This window comes from Somniosus microcephalus, chromosome 2 (genome assembly GCF_052327205.1).
Source record: "Somniosus microcephalus isolate GS21.2 chromosome 2, FLI_Smic_1.0, whole genome shotgun sequence".
NCBI lineage: Eukaryota > Metazoa > Chordata > Chondrichthyes > Squaliformes > Somniosidae > Somniosus > Somniosus microcephalus.
In genome coordinates, this window is record NC_140988.1 from 96,580,176 (window position 1) to 96,605,582 (window position 25,407).

The 25,407-nt window shown below is 50.3% G+C and overlaps 1 protein-coding gene across 2 annotated transcripts in view; it reads right to left on the minus strand.

Annotated features, from left to right (window-relative positions):
- The window catches only part of prmt9 (protein arginine methyltransferase 9), an 81,626-nt gene that overhangs the window by 29,106 nt on the left and 27,113 nt on the right, over nt 1–25,407 (minus strand). For both annotated transcript variants that reach the window (XM_086011504.1, XM_086011514.1), the window contains exons 3-4: nt 24,841–25,077; nt 4,759–4,926 (exon numbers count right to left, since the gene is read on the minus strand). In XM_086011504.1, the coding sequence (XP_085867630.1) occupies nt 4,759–4,926; nt 24,841–25,077 (405 nt within the window). The remainder of the gene's footprint in view (nt 1–4,758; nt 4,927–24,840; nt 25,078–25,407) is intronic.

Sequence of the window (25,407 nt, forward strand, 5' to 3'; positions counted from 1 at the left end):
AATACTATTTTGGACTGTTCAATATCTCGCCTTTACTACGTGCATTTGTAAATAATTCTATTTGTGAATAAACCTGTCTAATAGTTTAGTCCGTTACAAAAAGTATGCCTGATATTACCAGATTTATGAAGTGATTCGAGATGCAGTGAAATTCTACATACTGTACAGTAGCAAATCCATAATAAATGGGAGAATTGCTTTTCCTGCAGTGTGCTATCGTCCATATATTAAATGCACTAGGAGTAAGCCCACATGGCAACAGGCCCAAACTGTTAAACCTTACAGAAAGTTGACCTTATATTCCACCCATCCATTAAACTCAGGTCGCAGAAGGGAAAACAACAGCATCCTAACCCAATAAACTACCTCCTAACCCAACCTCAACTTAAAACCTATGACAGTCTGTGCTTCTCTAAATTTCTCTGACTTGCCTTTGTTAGAATTACCATTACTGTAGTAACTTAAAGAAAACCATTTTGTAAACTATAAATGAAATACAAAAACCCATATTGAAAATTCAAAGCATATCCTGTAATCAAAGGACCAATTCCCACTTCTAGAGCAGAAACCCTTTGTTGGATGCAGCTTTAACAAGCCATTCAACAAAGCTGAGGCACAAAGTTTATAATTGCAGTACTTCACTGTAGGACTAGCAAACACAGCCATAAGAAGTTTCTCTTTTATGGCTTTTGGCTATAGGGTGAAGTTATAAATGTAGAAGCTTATCTTTAAAAGTAAACATTTATCTAGCATATAACTATTTTTATAATAGCAAAATACTGCGGATGCTGGAAATCTGAAATAACAACAGAAAACGCTGGAAAAACTCAGCAGGTCAGGCAGCATCGAGGAGAGAGAAATAGAGTTAACGTTTCAGGTCTGGGACCCTTCATCAGAACTGGAAAAAGCTGGATATGTAACAGATATTAAGCAGGTGCAGAGACAGGAGGGGAGGAAGGAATTGAAGGACTGTGCTTTTGTAAGAGGCAGGAAAGATAAAATGCTGCAAATGGGAATGGCAAAATCACACAGCATGAAAAAGGGGGGCAGGGGTTATGGTTTGAAATTGTTGAACTCGATGTTGAGGCCAGAAGGCTTTAAAGTGCCTAATCGAAAGATAAGCTGCTGTTCCTCGAGCTTACGTTGAGCTACATTGGAACAACGTAATAGGCTGAAGACAGAGAGATCAGAGTGGGAGTGAAGCGGTGAATTAAAGTGACAGGCGACCGGAAGCTCAGGGTCACCCTTACGTACTGAACGGAGGTGTTCCGCAAAGCGGTCGCCCAATCTGCGTTTAGTCTCCCCAATGTTGAGGAGACCGCATCGTGAGCAGCGAATACAGTATGCTAAGTTGCAAGAAGTACAAGTAAATCGCTGTTTCACCTGGAAGGGGTGTTTGGGGCCCTGGACAGTGGGAAGGGAGGAGGTAAAAGGGCATGTGTTGCATCTCCTGCGCTTGCACGGGAAGGTGCCAGGCGAAGGGGAAGGGCTGTTAGGGGTGATTGAGTGGACCAGGGTGTCGCGAAGGGAGCAGTCCCTTCGGAATGCTGAAAGGGGAGGTGAGGGGAAGATGCATTTGGTGGTGGGATCACGTTGGAGGTGGCGGAAATGGTGGAGGATGATCCGTTGAATGTGGAGGCTGGTGGGGTGAAAGGTGAGGATAAGGGGTACCTATCATGGTTCTGGGAGGGAGGGGAAAGGGTGAGAGCAGAAGTGCGGGAAATGGAACGGACACGGTCAAGGGCCGTGTCAACCACAGTAGAGGGGAATCCTCGGTTGAGGAAAAAGGAAGACATGTCGGAAGCACTGGTATGGAAGGTGGCATCATCAGAACAGACACGGCGGAGACGGAGAAACTGGGAGAATGGAATAGAGTCCTTACAGGAAGCGGGGTGGGAGGAAGTGTAGTTCAGGTAGCTGTGGGAGTCAGTGGGCTTGTAGTGGATGTTTGTCGAAAGCCGATCGCCAGAAATGGAGACGGAGAAGTCAAGGAAGGGAAGAGAAGAGTCGGAGATGGACCATGTGATGGTGAGGGAAGGGTGGAAATTGGAAGTAAAGTGAATGAACTTATCAAGTTCAGGGCGAGAGCAGAAGACGGCACCGATAGTCATTGATGTACCGGAAAAAGAGGTGAGGGAGGGGACCCGAGTAGGATTGGAACAAAGAATGTTCCACATATCCCATGAAAAGGCAGGCATAGCTAGGGCCCATGCGGGGTCCCATAGCAACACCTTTAATTTGGAGGAAGTGAGTGGAGTCAGGGGAGAAGTTGTTCAATGTGAGAACAAGTTCAGCCAGGCAGAGGAGGGTGGTGGTGGATGGGGACTGGTTGGGCCTCTGTTCAAGGAAGAAGCGGCGCGCCCTCAGGTCGTCCTGGTGGGGGATGGAGGTGTAGAGGGATTGGACGTCCATACTGAAAGAGACGGTTGGGGCCAGGAAACTGGAAACTGTTAAAGTGACGGAGGGCGTCGGAAGAGTTGCGAATGTAGGTGGGAAGAGACTGGACAAGGGGAGAAAAAATAGAGTTGAGATAGGAAGAGATAAGTTCCGTGGGGCAAGAAGAGGCTAAAACATAGAAACATAGAAGATAGGAGCAGGAGTAGGCCATTCGGCCCTTCGAGCCTGCTCCGCCATTCAATGAGATCATAGCTGATCATCCAAATTCAGTACCCTGTCCCTGCCTTCTTCCCATATCCCTTGATCCCTTTAGCCTTAAGAAATATATCCAACTCCTTCTTGAATATATTTAATGAACTGGCCTCCACCGCCCTCTGTGGCAGAGAAGTCCACAGGTTCACCACTCTCTGGGTGAAGAAATTCCTCCTCATTTCAGTCCTAAATGGCTTACCCCTTATCCTTAGACTATGACCCCTGGTTCTGGACTCCCTGGCAATCGGAAACATCCTTCCTGCATCTAGTCTGTCCAGGCCTGACAGAATTTTATAGGTTTCGATGAGATCCCCTCTCAATCTTCTAAACTCCAGTGAGTATAAGCCCAATCGACACAATCTCTCCTCAAACATCATTCCTGCCATCCCAGGTATCAGCCTGGTGAATCTTCGCTGCACTCCTTCCATGGCAAGAACATCCTTCCTCAGATAAGGCGACCAAAACTGCACACAATACTCAAGGTGCGGTCTCACCAAGGCTCTGTATAACTGCAGCAAGACATCCTTGTTCCTGTACTCGAACCCTCTTGCTATGAAGGCCAACATACCATTTGCCTTCTTAACCGCCTGCTGCACCTGCATGCTTACCTTCAGCGACTGGTGCACAAGAACACACAGGTCTCTTTGCACTTCCCCTTCTCCCAATCTATTGCCATTCAAATAATAATCTGCCTTCCTGTTTTTGCCACCAAAGTGGATAACCTCACATTTATCCACATTATAGTGCATTTGCCATGTTTCTGCCCAATCACCCAACCTGTCCAAATCGTACTGGAGTTTCACGACATCCTCCTCACAGCATACCCTCCCACCCAGCTTTGTGTCATCTGCAAATTTGGAGATATTACATCCAATTCCCTCGTCCAGATCATTAATATATATTGTAAACAGCTGGGGTCCTAGGACCAATCCTTGCGGTACCCCACTAATCACTGCCTGCCACTCGGAAAACGACCCGTTTATTCCAACTCTCTGCTTTCTATCCGCCAACCAGTTCTCTATCCAAGTCAATACCTTGCCCCCAATCCCATGTGCCTTAATTTTGCACGCTAATCTCTTATGCGGGACCTTATCGAAAGCCTTCTGAAAGTCCAAATACACCACATCCACTGGTTCTCCCTTATCTATTTTACCAGTTACATCCTCAAAAAATTCCAGTAGATTAGTCAAGCACGATTTACCTTTTGTAAATCCATGTTGACTTTGTCCGATCCTGTCGCTGCTTTCCAAGTGCTCTGCTATTACATCTTTTATAATGGACTCTAGCATTTTCCCCACTACTGATGTCAGGCTTACCGGTCTATAATTCCCCGCTTTTTCTCTACCACCTTTTTTGAATAGTGGGGTAACATTAGCTACCCTCCAATCCATGGGTACTGTTCCAGAGTCTATCGAGTTCTGGAAGATGACCAGCAATGCATCTACTATTTCTAGGGCCACTTCCTTAAGTACCCTAGGATGTAGATTATCAGGCCCTGGGGATTTATCGGCCTTCAGTCCCATCAATTTCCCTAACACCATTTCCCTACAAATACTGATTTCTTTCAGTTCCACCCTTTCATCAGACCCTATGTTCCCCGGCATCTCTGGGAGGTTATTTGTGTCCTCCTTTGTGAAGACAGAACCAAAATATGTATTTAGTTGGTCAGCCATTTCTTTGTTCCTCATTATAAATTCCCCCGATTCTGACTGCAAAGGACCTACGCTTGACTTCACCAATCTTTCTCTTTTCACATATCTATAAAAGCTTTTACAGTCAGTTTTTATGTTCCCTGCAAGCTTACTCTCATATTCTATTTTCCCCTTCTTAATTAATCCCTTTGTCCTCTTTTGTTGAATCCTAAACTGCTCCCAATCCTCAGGATTATTGCTTTTTCTGGCCAATTTATATGTCCTCTCCTTGGATCTTATGCTATCCCTAATTTCCCTTGTTAGCCACAGTTGAGTCACCTTTTTTGTTTTATTTTTATGCCAAACTGGGATGAACAAATTCTGTGCCGAGCTCGAAATTCATTGAGATGGGGGCATAAGGGGATGAAGCTCAGGCCTTTGCTGAGGACTATTTTTGTTAGGTTGTGACAGAACGCACCTGCTGGAGAGATCTTTAGGTACTTCCATCTCCAATGATTTCATGTGCAGAATCTTGATCTCTCCTGCCATTTGGTTGGAAGCTACCACTTCACAGGCAAGTTCATACATAGTCTTGGACAACTCACAAGCATACACATGGGAAGCTCCAGCCTTTCTTGCAAACATACTGAATGATAAGAGGGGGAAAAAAACAAGAATGAGATTTTAAAGACAGGAAGGAAAAATATGGCTAGCAATTTTATTTGGTTGTCTTTAGTTTATCACTTGATGAAACTGTAGTATTTAACAAATATTGTCCTTTCATATATTTCTTCAACTCCAGCCTTGTGACTGACGATTAGGGTCCCAGAAATGATTTCTTGTGGGTATGAAGATACAGATTACATTTTTGTATGTTCAAAAGAATAGCGTTTCCACCAATGCATTGATTCTGGACTTTGTTTTTTTCAATCCCTCCCACACCATTTTACAAGAATTTTTAATACCTGATTAGATCTCCATCCCAGACTATTCTAACATGTTTATGCCTTTGCCAGTCTTGAACCAGATGTTTGATACTAGAGTAAAGTGTGAACTTACATAATCATTCAATTGTCCTTTGCAGTGAGGAAGTAACTTAACTCTGCAAGGTACTTTCCTCAAAATGCCAAGTTCAGATTGCAAACCAGTCCAAGGTGCAGCATGCCAATACAGCAAGATTATTGAGGTACTTTTATAGGTCCACATTACCCGTGGGGAGGCTTGTCATTATATATTATATTCTCAGGATGTGGATGATGCTGGAAAGGCCACATTTATTTCCCATCTCTAGTTGCCCCAAGAAGGTGGTGGGCCTTCTCTTGCACCACTGCAGTCCTTGTGGTGATGGTGCTCCCACAATGACGTTAGGTAGGGAATTCCAGGTTATTGACCCAGTGACAATGAAGGAACAACGACATTATCTCCAAGTCAGGATGGTGTGCAACTTGGCACAGAACATGGAGATGATGCTGTTCCTGCGACAGTGCTGCTCTTGCCCTTTTCAGTGTTAAGAGATTGCTGGGGAGGGAGGTTCTGTTAAATAACATTGGTGAGTTGATGCAGTACAGCCTATAGATACTGCAGCTACAGTGTGCTAGTGGTGGCAGTGCAAATTGGAAATTTGGGTACACTGTCCATTATTTTACAAGTACTAACATTTCCAAATTATCACAAAAAGAAATTTAGACAAAGAATGGAGCAAGGAAGAACAATGAGGTAAAGATATTGAAACAAAGCAAAACAAAGGGAATGATGAATACCTTTAACACAGTAAAACGTCCCAAGGCACTTCACAGGAGCGTTATCAAACAAAATTTGACACTGAGCCACATAAGGAGATATTAGGACAGGTGACTAAAAGCTTGATCAAAGAGGTAGGTTTTAAGGAGCATCTTGAGGAAGGGGAGAGGTAGAGAGGTGGAGAGGTTTAGAGAGGGAATTCCAAAGCTTCAGGCCTAGTCAGCTGAAGGCACGCCTGCCAATGGTGGAGCGATGACAATCGGGGATTCGCAAGACGCCAGAATTGGAGAAGGGCAGAGATCTCGGAGGGTTGTAGGGCTCAAGGAGGTTACAGAAACAGGAAGACGCAAGGCCATGGAAGGATTTGAAAACAAGGATAAGAATTTTAAAATCGAGGCATTGCCGGACTGGGAGCCATAGTAGGTCAGCAAGCACAGGGGTGATGGGCGAACGTGACTTGGTGCGAGTTAGGTTATGAGCAGCAGAGTTTTGGATGAGCTCAAGTTTACAGAGGGTACAAGGTGGGAGGCCAGCCAGAAGAGTGTTGGAATAGTCGAGTCTAGAGGTAGCAAAGGCATGGATGAGAGTTTCAGAGGCAGGGGCGGAGCTGGGTGATGTTATGCAGGTGGAAGCAGACTGTCTGGAACAGATATGTGTTCGGAAGCTCATCTCATGGTCAAATAGGGTGCCAAGATTGTGAACGGTCTGATTCAGCCTCAGACAGTGGCCACGGAGAGGGATGCAGTTGGTGGCTAGGGAACGGAGTCTGTGGCAGGGACCGAAGACAATGGCTTGTACAGAGAGCCATTGATGCATGAAATCGGGAACAAAGCCTGGCGCTCGCAGAAGAGTTCGGGAATGCCAACCATGAACGGAGGCAAAGTAATCAACTATTCCACTGAGTTTGTACTGATTTCCACAATATTTAGTTGGAGGAAATTTCTGCTCGTGGACAAGTCGAAAGAGGTGGTGATGAGGTAGAGCTGGATGTCGTCAGCGTACATGTGGAACCTGACGTGTTTTTGGATGATGTCGCCAAGGGGCAGCATGTCAATGAGAAATAGGAGAGGGGCCAAGGAAAGATCTTGGGAGACTCCAGAGGTAACGGTGCAGGAGTGGGAAGACAAGCCATTGCAGGTAATTCTCTGGCTATTGCTGGATAGATAAGAATGGAACCAGGCAAGGCCAGTCCCACCCACCTGGACGACGGTGGATAATAGAAAAAAGTAAAGAAAAGTCAGATAAAAGGTTAGTGGTAAAGAAAAGAAAAAAAGAATGGTATAAAGCAAGAATAAATATAAAGAATGAAAAAGAAATCGACTCCTTATCGTTTCTCACTTTCCTTCACCCATCGGTCTCTGGCAACAACCACATATTCATTTCCAGTCTTGCCTGGCCCTTGCTATCTTAATTTCTGTTCTCTGTTTCTCAACCTTTTCTCACTTGATCTTTTTCTCTCCAGCAGTTTGTTCTTCCCACCTCAGCTAGGTTTTCTCCATTTCTTTCCTTCCTCAGAATCACCACAAATCAGAAATGCACACCTGTTATGAAATGCATCATTGAGGTTAAGCAGTCATATATGAACCCATTCGCCACACTTTTGCAGTGTTCTCTCCAGTTGTGTTGAGGATAATAAAATAATTTATGTTATGATGATATTTCATGCACTGTGTATGGCATCAGGAGGGGATACTGAGTATATCAGCGTGTAAACAAAAAGATTTAATTCCATTGAGTTTGGACTGATTTCCCCAATTTGCAAACACTGAGGATAATTACAGGTATTCAGAGCACTTCCAAAAGTTTCATTGTTGTTCACCAACCATGAATTGCAAAATCATTCTAATCACACAAAAAAAACCTGTTTTCCAAATATCATATTAAAATCTAATGAGTGGAATTCCAATTAATTGAAATAATAGAACAGCCACTGACTTTTAAAAATTATATTTTAAGTGTATTTTAGTGATGGCCAAGTCAACAGATGATAACACTGGTGACAAAACACGATGACACCCAATGTCAAACACAGCAAACTTGTTTAGGGCAGTTAGAATTTTCCCAGTTCTCATGTCTGAGTAGCAGTTTGTCTGGAGTTGATAGATTTTGAGCTATGGACTCATGCTCACTCGGAATCTGACTGAGAGCACATAAACTATTTCCTTTTAGGGCATGTTATGAATCTTATGATCCATGAAGAAAGACTCATGAAATAACACTGGACGGCCAGCTGGTGGCGCCGTCCAAGGAGTATAAATACTCGGGCGTGAGCCCAGCTTGCCCAGGGACATTGTGTAAACAGGAACTAGTGAAAGATAACTAGACCTCCGTGTTTTGAAACAAGTTGATTAAAGCCTTGCTCTATACTCAAACCAAGTACGTAGTGAGTTTTATTACGTCAATTTAATCAACTTGATATCGACTCCACGCTCTGGGTGATTTCGGGAACAGCCAGCTACGACTCGAACCGTAGAAGGGAACTCAGACAAGTAAACGATCCATCATGGAGGAACTACTCAGACCTGCTCGTCTCGACCTGGACCCGAATCCACTTACAGCTGCTAAGGTATGGAAACGCTGGTATCGTACCTTTAGCAACTTCCTTGAGGAGTGTGGCGAGAATGTTCCTAATAAGTTACGAATGCTTGCTAATTATGTATCCCCTCATGTGTTTGACTATATCGAAGACTGTGTAGACTATGACGCTGCTATCCAAATACTACAGCAGCTATATGTCAAGTCCCCAAACTAAATTTTTGCTCGGCATCTACTGGCCACAACTCGACAACAACCCGGGGAATCACTTGACGAATTCCTTCAGAAACTTCGCAGGCTCAGCAAGGATTGTAATCTTAAAGCTGTTACAGCTGAGCAGTACCAGGAGGAGTTAATTTGTGATTCCTTTATTAATGGGATTGCATCTCCCTTCATACGTCAGCATCTGTTGGAGAATAAAACCCTCAAGTTACAGGCTGCCTATGACCAGGCATGTTCTCTGGACTTAGCAAAGAGGAATGCAGATACCTATCTTTCACCACGTGCACGGGCTGCCGCTATCACTTTTCCTGACTCCTTTGATAGGCCTCGGGCGCAAACCCTTACGGATGATGGCTCCAACCTGGCTGATGACAACCCTACCCTAGAAGCCTTCACTGTTGACGACCCCACCCTAGCGGCATCTTGGCAATCTGGAAGGAAGTGTTTCTTCTGTGGAGGTGTGTTCCATTATAGGAAATTTTGTCCTGCTCGTAACGCAACCTGCAATCATTACAGCAAGAAAGGTCACTTTTCTAAGGTATACCGGTCGAGAGCTCCTGTTAGTTTTACAGCTGCTATCTATAAAACTGCTCCTCCCCCCAGAACCACTACTAAGGTTACAGCTGTCAAGGGTAACATTGCCCCTCCTCCCATCACAGCTGTTTTTCCCCAAAGTCTGTCCCATGCAGCCACGAAGGTTTCGGTAAATGGACACATTCTGAGCACACTAATCGACTCATGCAGCTCTGACAGCTTCATTAGTGAGCGGGCTGTCAGTAAGTTCAAACTGCGTATTTACCCCTCGGACAGGGAAATTGCAATGGCTCTGACGACACTGACCACCAATTCTTCCGGCTTTTGTCTTGTCGACCTTATTCTCAATGGCCGCACTTATTTCTCCACCCGGCTCGGGGTGCTCAAAAACCTATGCAGTGATGTGCTCCTGGGACAGGATTTCCAGAAACTGCACAAAAGACTCACTTTCAAGTTTGAAGGGTCAAAGCCGGAGCTTACTATTTCCAAAGTACCGTTTTGTGCGCGTTCGGCGGCTTCGCCCGACGAGCCCTCCTTGTTTGCCAATCTTTCTCCCCGATGTAAGCCCATAGCCACTAAATCACGACGTTTCAGCCAAGATGATCGATCCTTTTTCGAGGCAGAAATCTCTCGCCTTCTAGCTGACAGTATCATTGAGCCATGTTCATCTCCCTGGCAGGCTCAAGTCGTCGTTGTTAAAAATCCTTTGAAGCAACACAAGAAACGTCTTTGCATCGATTACTCGCAAATTATTAACCAGTATACAGACCTGGATGCCTATCCACTACCACGCATCAGTGACATGGTCAATAACCTTGCCAACTACAAGGTATTTTCAACTTTTGATTTAAAGAGCGCATACCATCAAGTACTGTTAAAGGACTCTGACAAAAAGTATACGGCCTTTGAGGCCAATGGTCGGCTTTATCATTTTGTCGCCTTCCATTTGGGGTCACCAATGGGGTGGCCATCTTTCAACGGGCAATGGATAGCCTAGTCAAACAGGAGAACTTAACGGACACTTTTCCATATCTGGATAATATCACCATTGCTGGTCATGACCAGAAGGAGCATGATGTCAATCTCCAGAAATTTTTTGACGTTCTCAATCGTCGCAACTTAACCTTAAATGAGTCCAAATCTGTGAAATCAGTACAATCAGTACCATCAGTCAACATCCTTAGCTACTGGGTGGGCAACAGTGTCATCAAACCGGACCCGGAGCGACTCTGTCCGCTTCAGGAGCTCCCTCCCCCTACGAATCTCGACTCTCTTCGTCGGGCACTCAGCATGTTCGCCTATTATGCGAAGTGGATACCCCCTTCTCCGACAAGATCCAGCCCCTGCTTCACGCGAAGTCATTTCCGTTGGAGGCAACGGCTATTTCAGCTTTCAACCTCCTCAAGCAACAACTAGGAAAAGCCACGCTTCACTCCATTAATGAAAATCTCCCTTTCGTGGTTGAGTGCGATGCATCGGAGGTGGGGATCTCGGCTACTTTGAATCAAGGTGGTCGACCCGTTGCATTTCTGTCCAGAACTTTGCAGGGTAGCGAGCTCCATTATCCTCCTGTCGAGAAGGAGGCTACGGCCATCATCGAAGCTGTACGTCAATGGAGTCATTTTCTCGCTCGTCACCATTTCACACTTATAACCGATCAGCGCTCCGTGGCCTTTATGCTGGATAACCAGAAACGCACTAAGATCAAGAATAACAAAATACAACTCTGGAGGATGGAATTGGCCGCCTTTGGCTATACCATACATTATCGACCCAGCAAAGAGAATGTGGCCCCGGATACCCTCACGCGGGCATTCTGCTCTTCTATGTCAACTTCGACTCTTGCGGATCTTCACACTGACTTATGCCATCCTGACGTTACCCGTATGTTGTACTGTGTGCGACCTAAAAATCTCCCATTTTCTACGGAAGATGTGAAAAGAATATGCTCCTCCTGTAGAATTTGTGCGGAATTAAAACCGCAATTCTTCCGTCCATCGGATGGCTCACTCATACACGCTATGCAGCGACTCAGCATTGACTTTAAAGGGCCTTTGCCTTCCGCAACGCGAAACACCTACTTACTTACTCTGGTGGATGAATATTCACGCTTTCCCTTTGCTTTCCTGTCCCAATATGCTTACTTCCACAGTGATCAAATGCCTTGATCAAGTCTTTTCCCTTTGCGGTACAGCCAATTTCATCCACTTTGATCGGGGTCCCTCCTTCATGTCAAGCGAACTCAAGTGTTATCTTTCCCAACGGGGAATCGCCACAAGTAAAACGACACATCATCCCATCGGTAACGGACAGGTTGAGAGATACAACGCTATCATTTGGAACGCTGTTCGTCTTGCACTGAGGTCACGCAACCTACCAGACCAGCAGTGGGAAACTGTGTTCCCTGACGTGTTGCATTCCATCAGGTTTCTTCTTTCCACGTCCACCAACGTCATGCCTCACAAGCGATTCTTCAGGTTCCAGCGTCGCTCCACACATGGGACATCCCTACCGTCATGGTTGGCAGCTCCCGGCCCTGTGCTGCTCCAAAGATTCGTCCGATCTGCCAAAAACAATCCCCTCATCGACGAGGTGGAGTTAACGGACGTTAATCCCACTTACGCGCATGTGCGGTACCGATGGCCGGGAGTCCACCGTTTCGCTCAGAGATCTGGCTCCCTGTCCAACCGGTCCCACAGACCCAAATGATAGAGGGTCCCACGGTAATGAAGCCGACACTCTGCGCACCTTTGAAGATGACGCCCTACCTGGGGCATCAAGAGATCTGCCGGCTACTCCACCAGATCAACTCAGGGAGCTGAGCGTCCCCATGGGATGGCCACCCGAAGCCAGGACGCCAGTCAATCCCCGGCTACCAAACAAAATGAAGCCAGCTCTGCGCCTGTGGGGACCCGCACCCGGAGTCACGATCTCCCCAGTCTCCCTCAGGTCGATCAAGGCGGCACGGGCCCTGTCGACCTACCAGTACGGATCAAGCGACCCAGGGGCCCAGACACGGTCCGGGGAGACGTGCCTTCCAGCCACAAGCGAAGAGCTAAAAGACTGCGGCTATTCGTGGTCCGGCTAATCCATTAAAAGGAAGTCATTGGACTTCCAAATCTTTAGGGAGGAAGAATGTTATGAATCTTATGGTCCATGAAGAAAGACTCATGAAATAACACTGGACGGCCAGCTGGTGGCGCCGTCCAAGGAGTATAAATACTCGGGCGTGGGCCCAGCTTCCCCAGGACATTGTGTAAACAGGAGCTAGTGAAAGATAACTAGACCTCCATGTTTTGAAACAAGTTGATTAAAGCCTTGCTTTATACTCAAACCAAGTGCGTAGTGAGTTTTATTACGTCAGGGCACTTACAACTGACAAAGAGGATACTTTTGTGCCATTTGTCTGGGCTGCTTTAAAGCTGGGCCCAAGTGTTTTTAATGTAAAATACTATATCTGCTTCCATCAATACAAATGCTGCAAGTACACGTTGAACTGCCCAGGATGCATTGGCACAGATATGCACATAAAAAAATGAACATTATATAATAGCTTTGGTTCAAAGTGGTTCATAATATAAGATAAACTCATTGGAATAATTAATAACATAATTGGCTGCAACATATATTTAACTGGGCAGTTTCTTGTCTGCTCACAAGACAATAGTATTATTTTCTAAAAATAAACTGTCTAAAAAAGCATGACCCTTTGTTAAAAATCTCTTCCTTCTCTTCCCAAGTGTATAGTTTGTACACTTTCATATTGTTGACAATGTTAAACAATGAGTTAAGGAAAGGGTGCACAATTAAATTTGGGTGGAGACCGCTAGTCTATGAATCTATGAAAGAGATTGACCTCTGCAGCTATTCCTTATCACAATGTTGCTTTAGCATCTGTTAAAAGAAAAGATAAGTATGTATGTTGTGGGGGGTGGGGGGTACTTTACATTACAGGACTACTACCTTCAACTGGGTAAGGTTAAAAAAAATCCTATATTGTGAGAGATATTTTATTGTTATCCAAATTAACCAGTTAACTGAATTACCTGCCCATAAGATACAATTATTTTATTGTATTGTTTATCTGATTTTGTGCTGAATTAATATAGTTTGCTACATCAGAGCTCTGAAATTAATATGCAGCTATTTGAATTATTCATTTATCGGAACTGTTTGGATAAACACATCCTGTAGTATTTTGTGTTCCCCTGAAGACAACTCAATTTCCTGTCTTCACTTTGAGAAGCAAACCACTAAACTGATGTCACTAAGTGCTCACTAGAAGATCATAGGGCTGGATTTTGCCGGCGCTCAGGAGAAGACGACGACTTCCATTTATATAGCGCCTTTCACGACCACCGGACGTCTCAAAGCACTTTACAGCCAATGAAGTACTTTTGAAGTGTAGTCACTGTTGTAATGTGGGAAATGTGGCAGCCAATTTGCGCACAACAAAGTCCCACAAACAGCAATGTGATAATGACCAGATAATCTGTTTTTGTTATGTTGGTTGAGGGATAAATATTGGCCAGGACACCGGGGATAACTCCCCTGCTCCTCTTAAAAATAGTGCCATGGGATCTTTTACATCCACCTGATAGAGTAGGCAGGGCCTCGGTTTAATGCCTCATCCGGAAGACAGCACCTCCAACAGTGCAGTACTCCCTCAGCACTGCACTGGAGTGTCAGCCTAGCTTTGTGTGCTCAAGTCTCTGGAGTGGGACTTGAACTCACAACCTTCTGACTCAGAGGCAAGTGTGCTACCCACTGAGCCACAGCTGACACTGGGCGGGTTTGGAGGCGGGCCCGCTGTCAAAATAGCAATGATTGACAGCGGGTAGGAAACACGAGTCTCCCAGGTGTCGGGTCTGTCAGTGGAGAACTGACCCAACACCAAGCGGTGGGGGAGACAAACAAGCTCTTTAAATGACTTGTTAACATATAGAAACATAGAAGATAGGAGCGGAAGTAGGCCATTCGGCCCCTCGAGCCTGCTCCGCCATTCAATGGGATCATGGCTGATCATCCAAACTCAGTACCCTGTCCCTGGCTTCTCCCCATATCCCTTGATCCCTTTAGCCTTAAGAAATATATCTAACTCCTTCTTGAATATATTTAATGAATTGGCCTCAACTGCCTTCTGTGGTAGAGAATTCCACAGGTGAAGAAATTCCTCCTCATCTCTGTCCTAAATGGCCTACCCCTTATCTTTAGACTGTGACCCCTGGTTCTGGACTCCCCGCCATCAGGAACATCCTTCCTGCATCTAGTCTGTCTAGTCCTGTTAGAATTTTATAAGTTTCAATGAGATTAACAGCCAATTTAATGGTATTTTGAGGCTTCCTTCCAATTTTACGTGCTCCCCCACGGGTTACCCGCTGCTCGGGGAACCCGCCAGCTCACTCTGCCGTGTTTGGAGTCTGCTCCGATGTACCTGATAAGCTGACAGCTGCAGAAGTAGTGCAAAGGATGCCATGTTGCAGATGGTCAGTTTCAGAGCGCAGAAACTGTTGATTTCTTTAGCTTGCTGTTGATTTCTTTAGCTTGCAAGTGTTTAGAGCCAACTGTATGTCCAGTGCCACCTCATTGGAACAACCTCTCTCACCATTGACAGATCGCTTCTGTCATCTCACCTGCAGCTGCCATCTATTGCAGCAACATCGATGCCCTAGAAACTATCTCACCTTGCTCCTGATTCCTTCCATGCTCAGCCCCAACACCAACATCACCAGGCACACCAGCAGCACCAACAACACCAATCTTCTCCGCCATCATCTGATGCTGCACAGGACACAGGGCATTAGCCCCTGACAATATTGCTGCCCGAGAGGCCAGCGATGGCATCACCATGGCCAGATTTACTTCACTTGATGCTGTAAACCCTGGCTGCCATATGATGCGTCAGGTTGACACCATCCCACAACAGCATTGTAAAGCATCCCTTTAATGTCCAAGCCATTCCATGAACACTCATCACTATAGCGGGGGGGGGTGGGGGGCAAGTTCTGTCTCAACATTCACTGGAACTCAGTAAGACACTTCTCAAGGTGCACACAGATCTGTCCAATAAGGGGCAGTGTTGAAAATATAGATTTCACTGTATGACAACACATTACCAGAAACTTCACATGGACATTGGCTAAACCTCTCAAGTGCCTACTCTTGTGTGTTGTTAGTTGGTATGCTTGCAGTAGAATGAGGGGGAGTGTGAGGGGTAGCTCGTGAGATGGGGAAGTGATAATGTAGATAGAGAGGGATGGGTGGAGGTGCAAGGTAAGTTGGTGTGAGTAAGGATGTGCAAGAGAAGGGTATGGAAGGCAGAGTGATGGGGATGTGTTGAGTGGCACAGCAGGATGAGGTCGAGTGTGGCTTTGCAGTAACGTTTCGTGATCCACCGAGATCATTGAAAGGTTGGCGCCACTGCAGCCAGGGACTCCGGATGACATCCCTGCTTTTGCCCTCCTGTGCAGTGTGCAATCAAGGTGTGTAGGTGTCCTGGGGGGGGGGGGGGGGAGGGGAGTCATTGGAGAGCCTGGGTGCAACCATCCACCTCTGTGCAGTGATTGTCAGTGTTTGCAGCACCTCGATGCTGTAAAACACTGACAGAACAACTGTCAAACTCAATGTGGCCGTGGGCCCTTTAAGGAAACCGGCTGATGACGTGTCATCAAATGACGTGTCATCAAATGACGTCATCAGACCCGCTTCCCGAAGGAGGGGGAAGGAAGGGGAAGGAGAGAGAGAGAGAGAGAGAGAGAGAGGGGGGAAGGAGAGGGAGAGAGAGAGAGAGAGAGGGGGGGGAAGGAGAGAGAGAGAGAGAGAGAGAGAGAGAGAGAGGGAAGGAGAGAGAGAAAGAGAGAGAGGGGGGGGAAGGAGAGAGAGAGAGGGGGAAGGAGAGAGAGAGAGAGAGAGAGAGAGAGAGAGAGGGGGAAGGAGAGAGAGAGAGAGAGAGGGGGAAGGAGAGAGAGAGAGAGAGAGAGGGGGAAGGAGAGAGAGAGAGAGGGGGGGGAAGGAGAGAGAGAGAGGGGGAAGGAGAGAGAGAAAGAGAGAGAGGGAAGGAGAGAGAGAGACAGAGAGAGAGAGAGAGAGAGAGAGAGGGAAGGAGAGAGTTAGGGAAGGAGATAGAGAAGAGAGGAAGTCACCCCGGGGAAGGGGTTGGACTCAGAGCCCGGCCGCGGTGACCTGGAGCCCCCGTGCGTGGCCTAGTGCCTCAGGCCCGGCCTGACTCACCTCAGCTGAGCTCCCGCTCAGTGTATCTGTTTTCCCGGTCCCGCACTCACGGCAAGAGAGAGAGGGGGAAGGAGAGAGAGAGGGAAGAGGAGAGAGAGAGAGAGGGAAGAGGAGAGAGAGAGAGGGAAGAGAGAGAGAGAGGGAAGAGGAGAGAGAGAGAGAGGGGGGGGAAGGAGAGAGGGGGGCGAGACGCGCGGGTGTATGTGTCTCTGTGTGTGTATGCGTCTCTGTGTGTGTATGCTCGCTGTCTCTCGGGCCGCATGGTTGTCTCTGTCGATGTCTGTGTATCTGTTTTCCCACTCCCGCACTCACGGCAGGTTTTCCCACTCCCGCACACGCGGCAGGATTAGGCCCCGCCCACACACGCCATGAAACGTCCCCCATGATGCACCGCGCTTCCCCCGTAGGATTGGTCAACCATCACGTCACTCAACGCTAATGAGCGGATTTTGTCTGTCTTTTGAACGTTTTTTGTATACCGTCGGAGCAATTTTTGTCTGACCAAAAAGTAAAGATGCCTATGACACTCCCCTAATCATAAGCTTTCTTTTGATATAACATATGTGTAGGTACGCTCTATAACTTTTGAGTTTACCACAGACAGACACACACACACACACACACATTTATATATATATATACTAGCTGAAGTGCCCCCGGCGGTGCCGAGGCTTTTTCGAGGGCATGTTGTTGTTGGAAGAGAGAGCGAGCGGCTGGGGGGGGAGAGAGCGAGCGACTGGGGGGGAAGAGAGCGAGCGACTGGGGGGGAAGAGAGCGAGCGACTGGGGGGGAAGAGAGCGAGCGACTGGGGGGAAGAGAGCGAGCGACTGGGGGGGAAGAGAGCGAGCGACTGGGGGGGAAGAGAGCGAGCGACTGGGGGGGAAGAGAGCGAGCGACTGGGGGGGAAGAGAGCGAGCGACTGGGGGGGAAGAGAGCGAGCGACTGGGGGGGAAGAGAGCGAGCGACTGGGGGGGAAGAGAGCGAGCGACTGGGGGGGAAGAGAGCGAGCGACTGGGGGGGAAGAGAGCGAGCGACTGGGGGGGAAGAGAGCGAGCGACTGGGGGGGAAGAGAGCGAGCGACTGGGGGGGAAGAGAGCGAGCGACTGGGGGGGAAGAGAGCGAGCGACTGGGGGGGAAGAGAGCGAGCGACTGGGGGGGAAGAGAGCGAGCGACTGGGGGGGAAGAGAGCGAGCGACTGGGGGGGAAGAGAGCGAGCGACTGGGGGGAAGAGAGCGAGCGACTGGGGGGAAGAGAGCGATCGACTGGGGGGAAGAGAGCGATCGACTGGGGGGAAGAGAGCGATCGACTGGGGGGAAGAGAGCGATCGACTGGGGGGAAGAGAGCGATCGACTGGGGGGAAGCGAGCGAGCGACTGGGGGAAGCGAGCGAGCGACTGGGGGGAAGCGAGCGAGCGACTGGGGGGAAGCGAGCGAGCGACTGGGGGGAAGCGAGCGAGCGACTGGGGGGAAGCGAGCGAGCGACTGGGGGGAAGCGAGCGAGCGACTGGGGGGAAGCGAGCGAGCGACTGGGGGGAAGAGAGAGAGCGACTGGGGGGAAGAGAGAGAGCGACTGGGGGGAAGAGAGAGAGCGACTGGGGGGAAGAGAGAGAGCGACTGGGGGGAAGCGAGCGAGCGACTGGGGGGAATAGAGCGAGCGACTGGGGGGGAAGAGAGAGCGACTGGGGGGGAAGAGAGAGCGCGGCTCGGGGGAAGAGAGAGCGCGGCTCGGGGGAAGAGAGAGCGCGACTCGGGGGAAGAGCGCGACTCGGGGGAAGAGCGCGACTCGGGGGAAGAGCGCGACTCGGGGGAAGAGAGAGCGCGACTCGGGGGAAGAGAGAGCGCGACTCGGGGGAAGAGAGAGCGCGACTCGGGGGAAGAGAGAGCGCGACTCGGGGGAAGAGAGAGCGCGACTCGGGGGAAGAGAGAGCGCGACTCGGGGGAAGAGAGAGCGCGACTCGGGGGAAGAGAGAGCGCGACTCGGGGGAAGAGAGAGCGCGACTCGGGGGAAGAGAGAGCGCGACTCGGGGGAAGAGAGAGCGCGACTCGGGGGAAGAGAGAGCGCGACTCGGGGGAAGAGAGAGCGCGACTCGGGGGAAGAGAGAGCGCGACTCGGGGGAAGAGAGAGCGCGACTCGGGGGAAGAGAGAGCGCGACTCGGGGGAAGAGAGAGCGCGACTCGGGGGAAGAGAGAGCGCGACTCGGGGGAAGAGAGAGCGCGACTCGGGGGAAGAGAGAGCGCGACTCGGGGGAAGAGAGAGCGCGACTCGGGGGAAGAGAGAGCGCGACTCGGGGGAAGAGAGAGCGCGACTCGGGGGAAGAGAGAGCGCGACTCGGGGGAAGAGAGAGCGCGACTCGGGGGAAGAGAGAGCGCGACTCGGGGGAAGAGAGAGCGCGACTCGGGGGAAGAGAGAGCGCGACTCGGGGGAAGAGAGAGCGCGACTCGGGGGAAGAGAGAGCGCGACTCGGGGGAAGAGAGAGCGCGACTCGGGGGAAGAGAGAGCGCGACTCGGGGGAAGAGAGAGCGCGACTCGGGGGAAGAGAGAGCGCGACTCGGGGGAAGAGAGAGCGCGACTCGGGGGAAGAGAGAGCGCGACTCGGGGGAAGAGAGAGCGCGACTCGGGGGAAGAGAGAGCGCGACTCGGGGGAAGAGAGAGCGCGACTCGGGGGAAGAGAGAGCGCGACTCGGGGGAAGAGAGAGCGCGACTCGGGGGAAGAGAGAGCGCGACTCGGGGGAAGAGAGAGCGCGACTCGGGGGAAGAGAGAGCGCGACTCGGGGGAAGAGAGAGCGCGACTCGGGGGAAGAGAGAGCGCGACTCGGGGGAAGAGAGAGCGCGACTCGGGGGAAGAGAGAGCGCGACTCGGGGGAAGAGAGAGCGCGACTCGGGGGAAGAGAGAGCGCGACTCGGGGGAAGAGAGAGCGCGACTCGGGGGAAGAGAGAGCGCGACTCGGGGGAAGAGAGAGCGCGACTCGGGGGAAGAGAGAGCGCGACTCGGGGGAAGAGAGAGCGCGACTCGGGGGAAGAGAGAGCGCGACTCGGGGGAAGAGAGAGCGCGACTCGGGGGAAGAGAGAGCGCGACTCGGGGGAAGAGAGAGCGCGACTCGGGGGAAGAGAGAGCGCGACTCGGGGGAAGAGAGAGCGCGACTCGGGGGAAGAGAGAGCGCGACTCGGGGGAAGAGAGAGCGCGACTCGGGGGAAGAGAGAGCGCGACTCGGGGGAAGAGAGAGCGCGACTCGGGGGAAGAGAGAGCGCGACTCGGGGGAAGAGAGAGCGCGACTCGGGGGAAGAGAGAGCGCGACTCGGGGGAAGAGAGAGCGCGACTCGGGGGAAGAGAGAGCGCGACTCGGGGGAAGAGAGAGCGCGACTCGGGGGAAGAGAGAGCGCGACTCGGGGGAAGAGAGAGCGCGACTCGGGGGAAGAGAGAGCGCGACTCGGGGGAAGAGAGAGCGCGACTCGGGGGAAGAGAGAGCGCGACTCGGGGGAAGAGAGAGCGCGACTCGGGGGAAGAGAGAGCGCGACTCGGGGGAAGAGAGAGCGCGACTCGGGGGAAGAGAGAGCGCGACTCGGGGAAGAGAGAGCGCGACTCGGGGGAAGAGAGAGCGCGACTCGGGGGAAGAGAGAGCGCGACTCGGGGGAAGAGAGAGCGCGACTCGGGGGAAGAGAGAGCGCGACTCGGGGGAAGAGAGAGCGCGACTCGGGGGAAGAGAGAGCGCGACTCGGGGGAAGAGAGAGCGCGACTCGGGGGAAGAGAGAGCGCGACTCGGGGGAAGAGAGAGCGCGACTCGGGGGAAGAGAGAGCGCGACTCGGGGGAAGAGAGAGCGCGACTCGGGGGAAGAGAGAGCGCGACTCGGGGGAAGAGAGAGCGCGACTCGGGGGAAGAGAGAGCGCGACTCGGGGGAAGAGAGAGCGCGACTCGGGGGAAGAGAGAGCGCGACTCGGGGGAAGAGAGAGCGCGACTCGGGGGAAGAGAGAGCGCGACTCGGGGGAAGAGAGAGCGCGACTCGGGGGAAGAGAGAGCGCGACTCGGGGGAAGAGAGAGCGCGACTCGGGGGAAGAGAGAGCGCGACTCGGGGGAAGAGAGAGCGCGACTCGGGGGAAGAGAGAGCGCGACTCGGGGGAAGAGAGAGCGCGACTCGGGGGAAGAGAGAGCGCGACTCGGGGGAAGAGAGAGCGCGACTCGGGGGAAGAGAGAGCGCGACTCGGGGGAAGAGAGAGCGCGACTCGGGGGAAGAGAGAGCGCGACTCGGGGGAAGAGAGAGCGCGACTCGGGGGAAGAGAGAGCGCGACTCGGGGGAAGAGAGAGCGCGACTCGGGGGAAGAGAGAGCGCGACTCGGGGGAAGAGAGAGCGCGACTCGGGGGAAGAGAGAGCGCGACTCGGGGGAAGAGAGAGCGCGACTCGGGGGAAGAGAGAGCGCGACTCGGGGGAAGAGAGAGCGCGACTCGGGGGAAGAGAGAGCGCGACTCGGGGGAAGAGAGAGCGCGACTCGGGGGAAGAGAGAGCGCGACTCGGGGGAAGAGAGAGCGCGACTCGGGGGAAGAGAGAGCGCGACTCGGGGGAAGAGAGAGCGCGACTCGGGGGAAGAGAGAGCGCGACTCGGGGGAAGAGAGAGCGCGACTCGGGGGAAGAGAGAGCGCGACTCGGCGGAAGAGAGAGCGCGACTCGGGGGAAGAGAGAGCGCGACTCGGGGGAAGAGAGAGCGCGACTCGGGGGAAGAGAGAGCGCGACTCGGGGGAAGAGAGAGCGCGACCCGGGGGAAGAGAGAGCGCGACCCGGGGGAAGAGAGAGCGCGACCCGGGGGAAGAGAGAGCGCGACCCGGGGGAAGAGAGAGCGCGACCCGGGGGAAGAGAGAGCGCGACCGGGGGGAAGAGAGCGCGCGACCGGGGGGAAGAGAGCGCGCGACCGGGGGGAAGAGAGCGCGCGACCGGGGGGAAGAGAGCGCGCGACCGGGGGGAAGAGAGCGCGCGACTGGGGGGAAGAGAGAGCGCGACTGGAGGGGAGGGGAGGGGGAGGGGAGGGGAGAGGGGGGGTAGGGGAAAAGAGGGGGGAGGGGAGGGGGGAGGGGAGGGCAGGGGAGGGGGGGAGGAGAGAGGAGGGAGGGGGGGAGGGGAGGGGAAGGGGGAGAGTCCCCGAGCCCCCTGATCCCCGTCCCCCCAAACTCCCGAGCCCCCTGATCCCCACCCCCCGAACTCCCGAGGTTGGCCCCCCCGAGACTCGCCACCCCCACCCCCACCCCCAAGGCTCGCCCCCCCCCCCCACCAACCAAGCACCGAACTCCGGAGGCGCGATCTTCGGAGCACCGGCCTCCCGAGCTGGCTTCAAGATTGCGGCTGTGCCAGACGGCCGGCGGGCCCGGTTGCCAGGGTAACCCTTGACGCTCACCAAGCCCCGCCCCCCGGCCGAGCCAGAGAGAGAGACGCCGCGTCTCAACTGCTCCTGCTGCGCGCTGCGCGCGCACCCTTTAGTAAGGTAGCGGCGCTGGGCTGAGGCCCGCCCCTCCAGCCTTCGAGTGGGGCCGGGAGGTGCCTAACTCCGTCGTGGGTGCGGAGGAGAGGCCGAGGCTTCGAGGCCTACCTGGAAAAACGGGGAAAGGTAGGAAAATTAATGAGATTAGATAAGTTCATGACTTTCTAAATCATTTTTTTTAAAACAATATGTGTTTTAAAAGCAACGTTTTTTTTAAAGACGCAGAAAGCGGGAAAAAGGAAAAGTTTGGAATCAAGATGGCGGCGACTCACCTCGGTTCAGAACGATAAGGCCCGCCCACACACGCACCGATTGGCCCGGCAGCACACGCCAGCAACCCGGCGTACGATTGGTCAAGCTCGAGGTCACTCTGTCGCTAATGAGCGGATAATGAGATCCTAATGAGCGGAATGTTAAGGTTTTTCGGATACCGCGGGCGCGATTTTAGCCCGGCCGAAACGTAAATACGCATAAAACCGTTTTGGAAAGGTAAGCTTTCTTTCGACGTAACGCACGCGTAGGTACGCCCTGTAACTTTCGAGCGCATAGCCGCCCAGACGCACACCTGCAGACAGACGGACAGACAGAAGGACAGATTTATATGTATAGAAGATAGATATTCAAGAAGGAGTTAGATATATTTCTTAAGGCTAAGGGGATCATGGGATATGGGGAGAAAGCAGGGACAGGGTACTGAATTTGGATGATCAGCCATGATCGCATTGAATGGCGGAGCAGGCTCGAGGGGCCGAATGGCCTACTCCTGCTCCTATCTTCTATGTTTCTGATACCAAGTTGAGTGGAAAAAAAAGGACCCAAAAAACCTAGATAAATTTAGGGAAAATCAGCCACACAATTATTTACATTGTTCATACACCACTTTACGGGGCTCAATAAAAAGCTACAGTATTTTTAAAATACCTAATTTCACTGTTACTTCCTCATACTATAAGATCAGATCTAATGATCAGTGGCACTTTAAATTGTAGGTTAGCAGGCGTCTAGGGTGCAGAGGCAAATAATGGGAGCTCTGCTAATAGTAGCTACAAATAGGGCTCAGAATTCGAAGCCTGATGGGCTGCACTTGAAGAAATGGTAGGTCTGTTTCCTCTTGCAATAACTGACTCTCAAGTTTATATTGCTGAAAAAGTATCACCTTGTGTAAAAAAAGTATCACCTTGTGTAAATTCCTAGGGGTGCAATGTTTTACTGACCAATGTAAAAAGTCTCACTTTCAGCATTAAATTATTTTTGGGTTCTGTCCAAATAAAAGGGTTGTAGATGTTTTCCTCCTCATTTTGTGAAGTAGGAATAATCATGCTAATGTATAACCTAACCTGAAAAGTACCATTGGTGCTGTCTTTCACTTCTTTTTCTGCCAAAAATTTGGATCCAGAGATGATTGCACATCGCATGCGTGATGTTAGCATGGCATGTATGGTACATATTGTGCATGCTGACATCATGGATACGGTTCACCACATCTCTGAATCTGATTTTTGATAATGGAAAAAAACAGGAAATTTCAGGGAGTTTTCTTCAAATCTGAAACAAAAATCCAATACCTGGAAAAAAGAAGCTGAGAATTTATGGTCAAAGTCAAGAAAAAATAATTTTAATGATCCTTACTAATGATTTATTAAAATATACATGAACTTAAGACTTCCCTGCTGGATCAGCAAGTTTATCCAGTAAGTAGCTGAATCATACAGGCCAGGAAGGTACAGGTTCAATCTCCAGTCTATGCTGAGTTAGATAACTTCACCTGGGGCCTGAGGATGGTAAAAATCAGTCTAGCATCTCGTTTTTTATCACTGTTTAATGACCCCTGCTCAGTACAGTAACTACATCTACATGAACTTTGTATGTGGCCAAGATCGGGCTTAGCTTTGATTTCCCCACCCCACCTCTGCCTTGGGTTCCTGCCCACACTCAATGTCTCGTAATAATTCCTCATCATAGTTCACTGGACTGGGTTGGATTGGCTTAAGCTCCTGCTGCACCTCCCGATCTTGTGTGCTTGTCACCTCCCTACAGCTGTTCCTCAGACCAGTTCCCTCATCTGCACTGATCCTGTGAATTGACCTTTTATCCACCCTTGGCTTCTTGGACTTAACTGCACTTGGTCCTCAAGTTTCACTCCCACTGCTCCTTCTTCGTCTGCTTGTATAGTGGATTCGTTGATGCACACTAACTTCTGAGATCAGTTCCCACCTCCGCTGACTCCTGAATCAACTTCTGTTGGCACTGCAGTTGACTGTGCCCTTTTCAGCCTTCTGATCCCACCGGACAACCTTCAGCAGAGTGCCTGCGATACTCTGCATCTTGAATGGCTCCTGGATCCACTCCATCCCCACAACTGTCTCCGAGCTTGGACACAGGTTCGTGGACACCCCAAGCCCACTCCTTGCAGCCTACAAATCAACTTCCTCCACCAATAGGTCTCAGACCTCAACTCCGTATTCTTTCATATTGTTTTTTCCCTTTATGAACAGGACATGTTTCTTCAATGTCTGTCATGCCTATGTAACTTGAATTCCGTGTTCATATGCGTGCCAATTTTGGCTGCTGCTCCGAACCCAAGCCTATTACCCAATCTCCCTTTTTTTTCTCTTGGCCCCTTCTTTCCTGTCTTCTCCCCTTCCTTTCACCCAGCACAGAAGGAGGCCATTCGGCCCATCGAGCCCGTGCGGGCTCTCTGCAAGAGCACTTCAGCTAGTCCCACACCCCCGCCCTTTCCCCGTAGCCCTGCAATTTTTTTCCTTCAGGTACTTATACGTACTTATACACACATATTACAATCAGAGCAACCACATGCAGGGAAATTCCACACACCTGAGGATTCCAGTTCCTGTTCCGATATCCAGAACAGACGTGCAACCAGACTGCACTGCTTTCTGGATTGCTCGCTGATAGGCAACGTTCCTCTTTTTATCATTCAGCATTAAAAAATGCCAGCGCTCCACTAACCAGTTGGCGACACGATAAAAATTCTCCCTTGCATCTGCACAGTCAGGATTAAGCTTGACAGCTTTGTGGAAATAGCCAGCCGCTTCATCTCGGAACCCCATGCTGCTCGTAGAGCAAAAAGGACAACCCAGAATTAATTTTAATTTTTGGGTATACTGACTTACAAAAAATAGACATTTTCTAAACTACAATTACATTTTCATAAGAAAATAATGATTTCTATTAACTATGATACACATGTAGAATCAGTAACAATGCTGTAACTGCTTTAGATGGATCAGCAATCTGTACAATGTTTTGTAGCAGTATTGTAGTCATTTCAATTTGATTGTTGCTTAAGTAGTCTGTCTATATGTCTGTACAATATACATACCCCGTCTTGCATTTAGTAACTGGTTCAAATAGAGCATTTTGTGTCTTTCAGATGGAGAT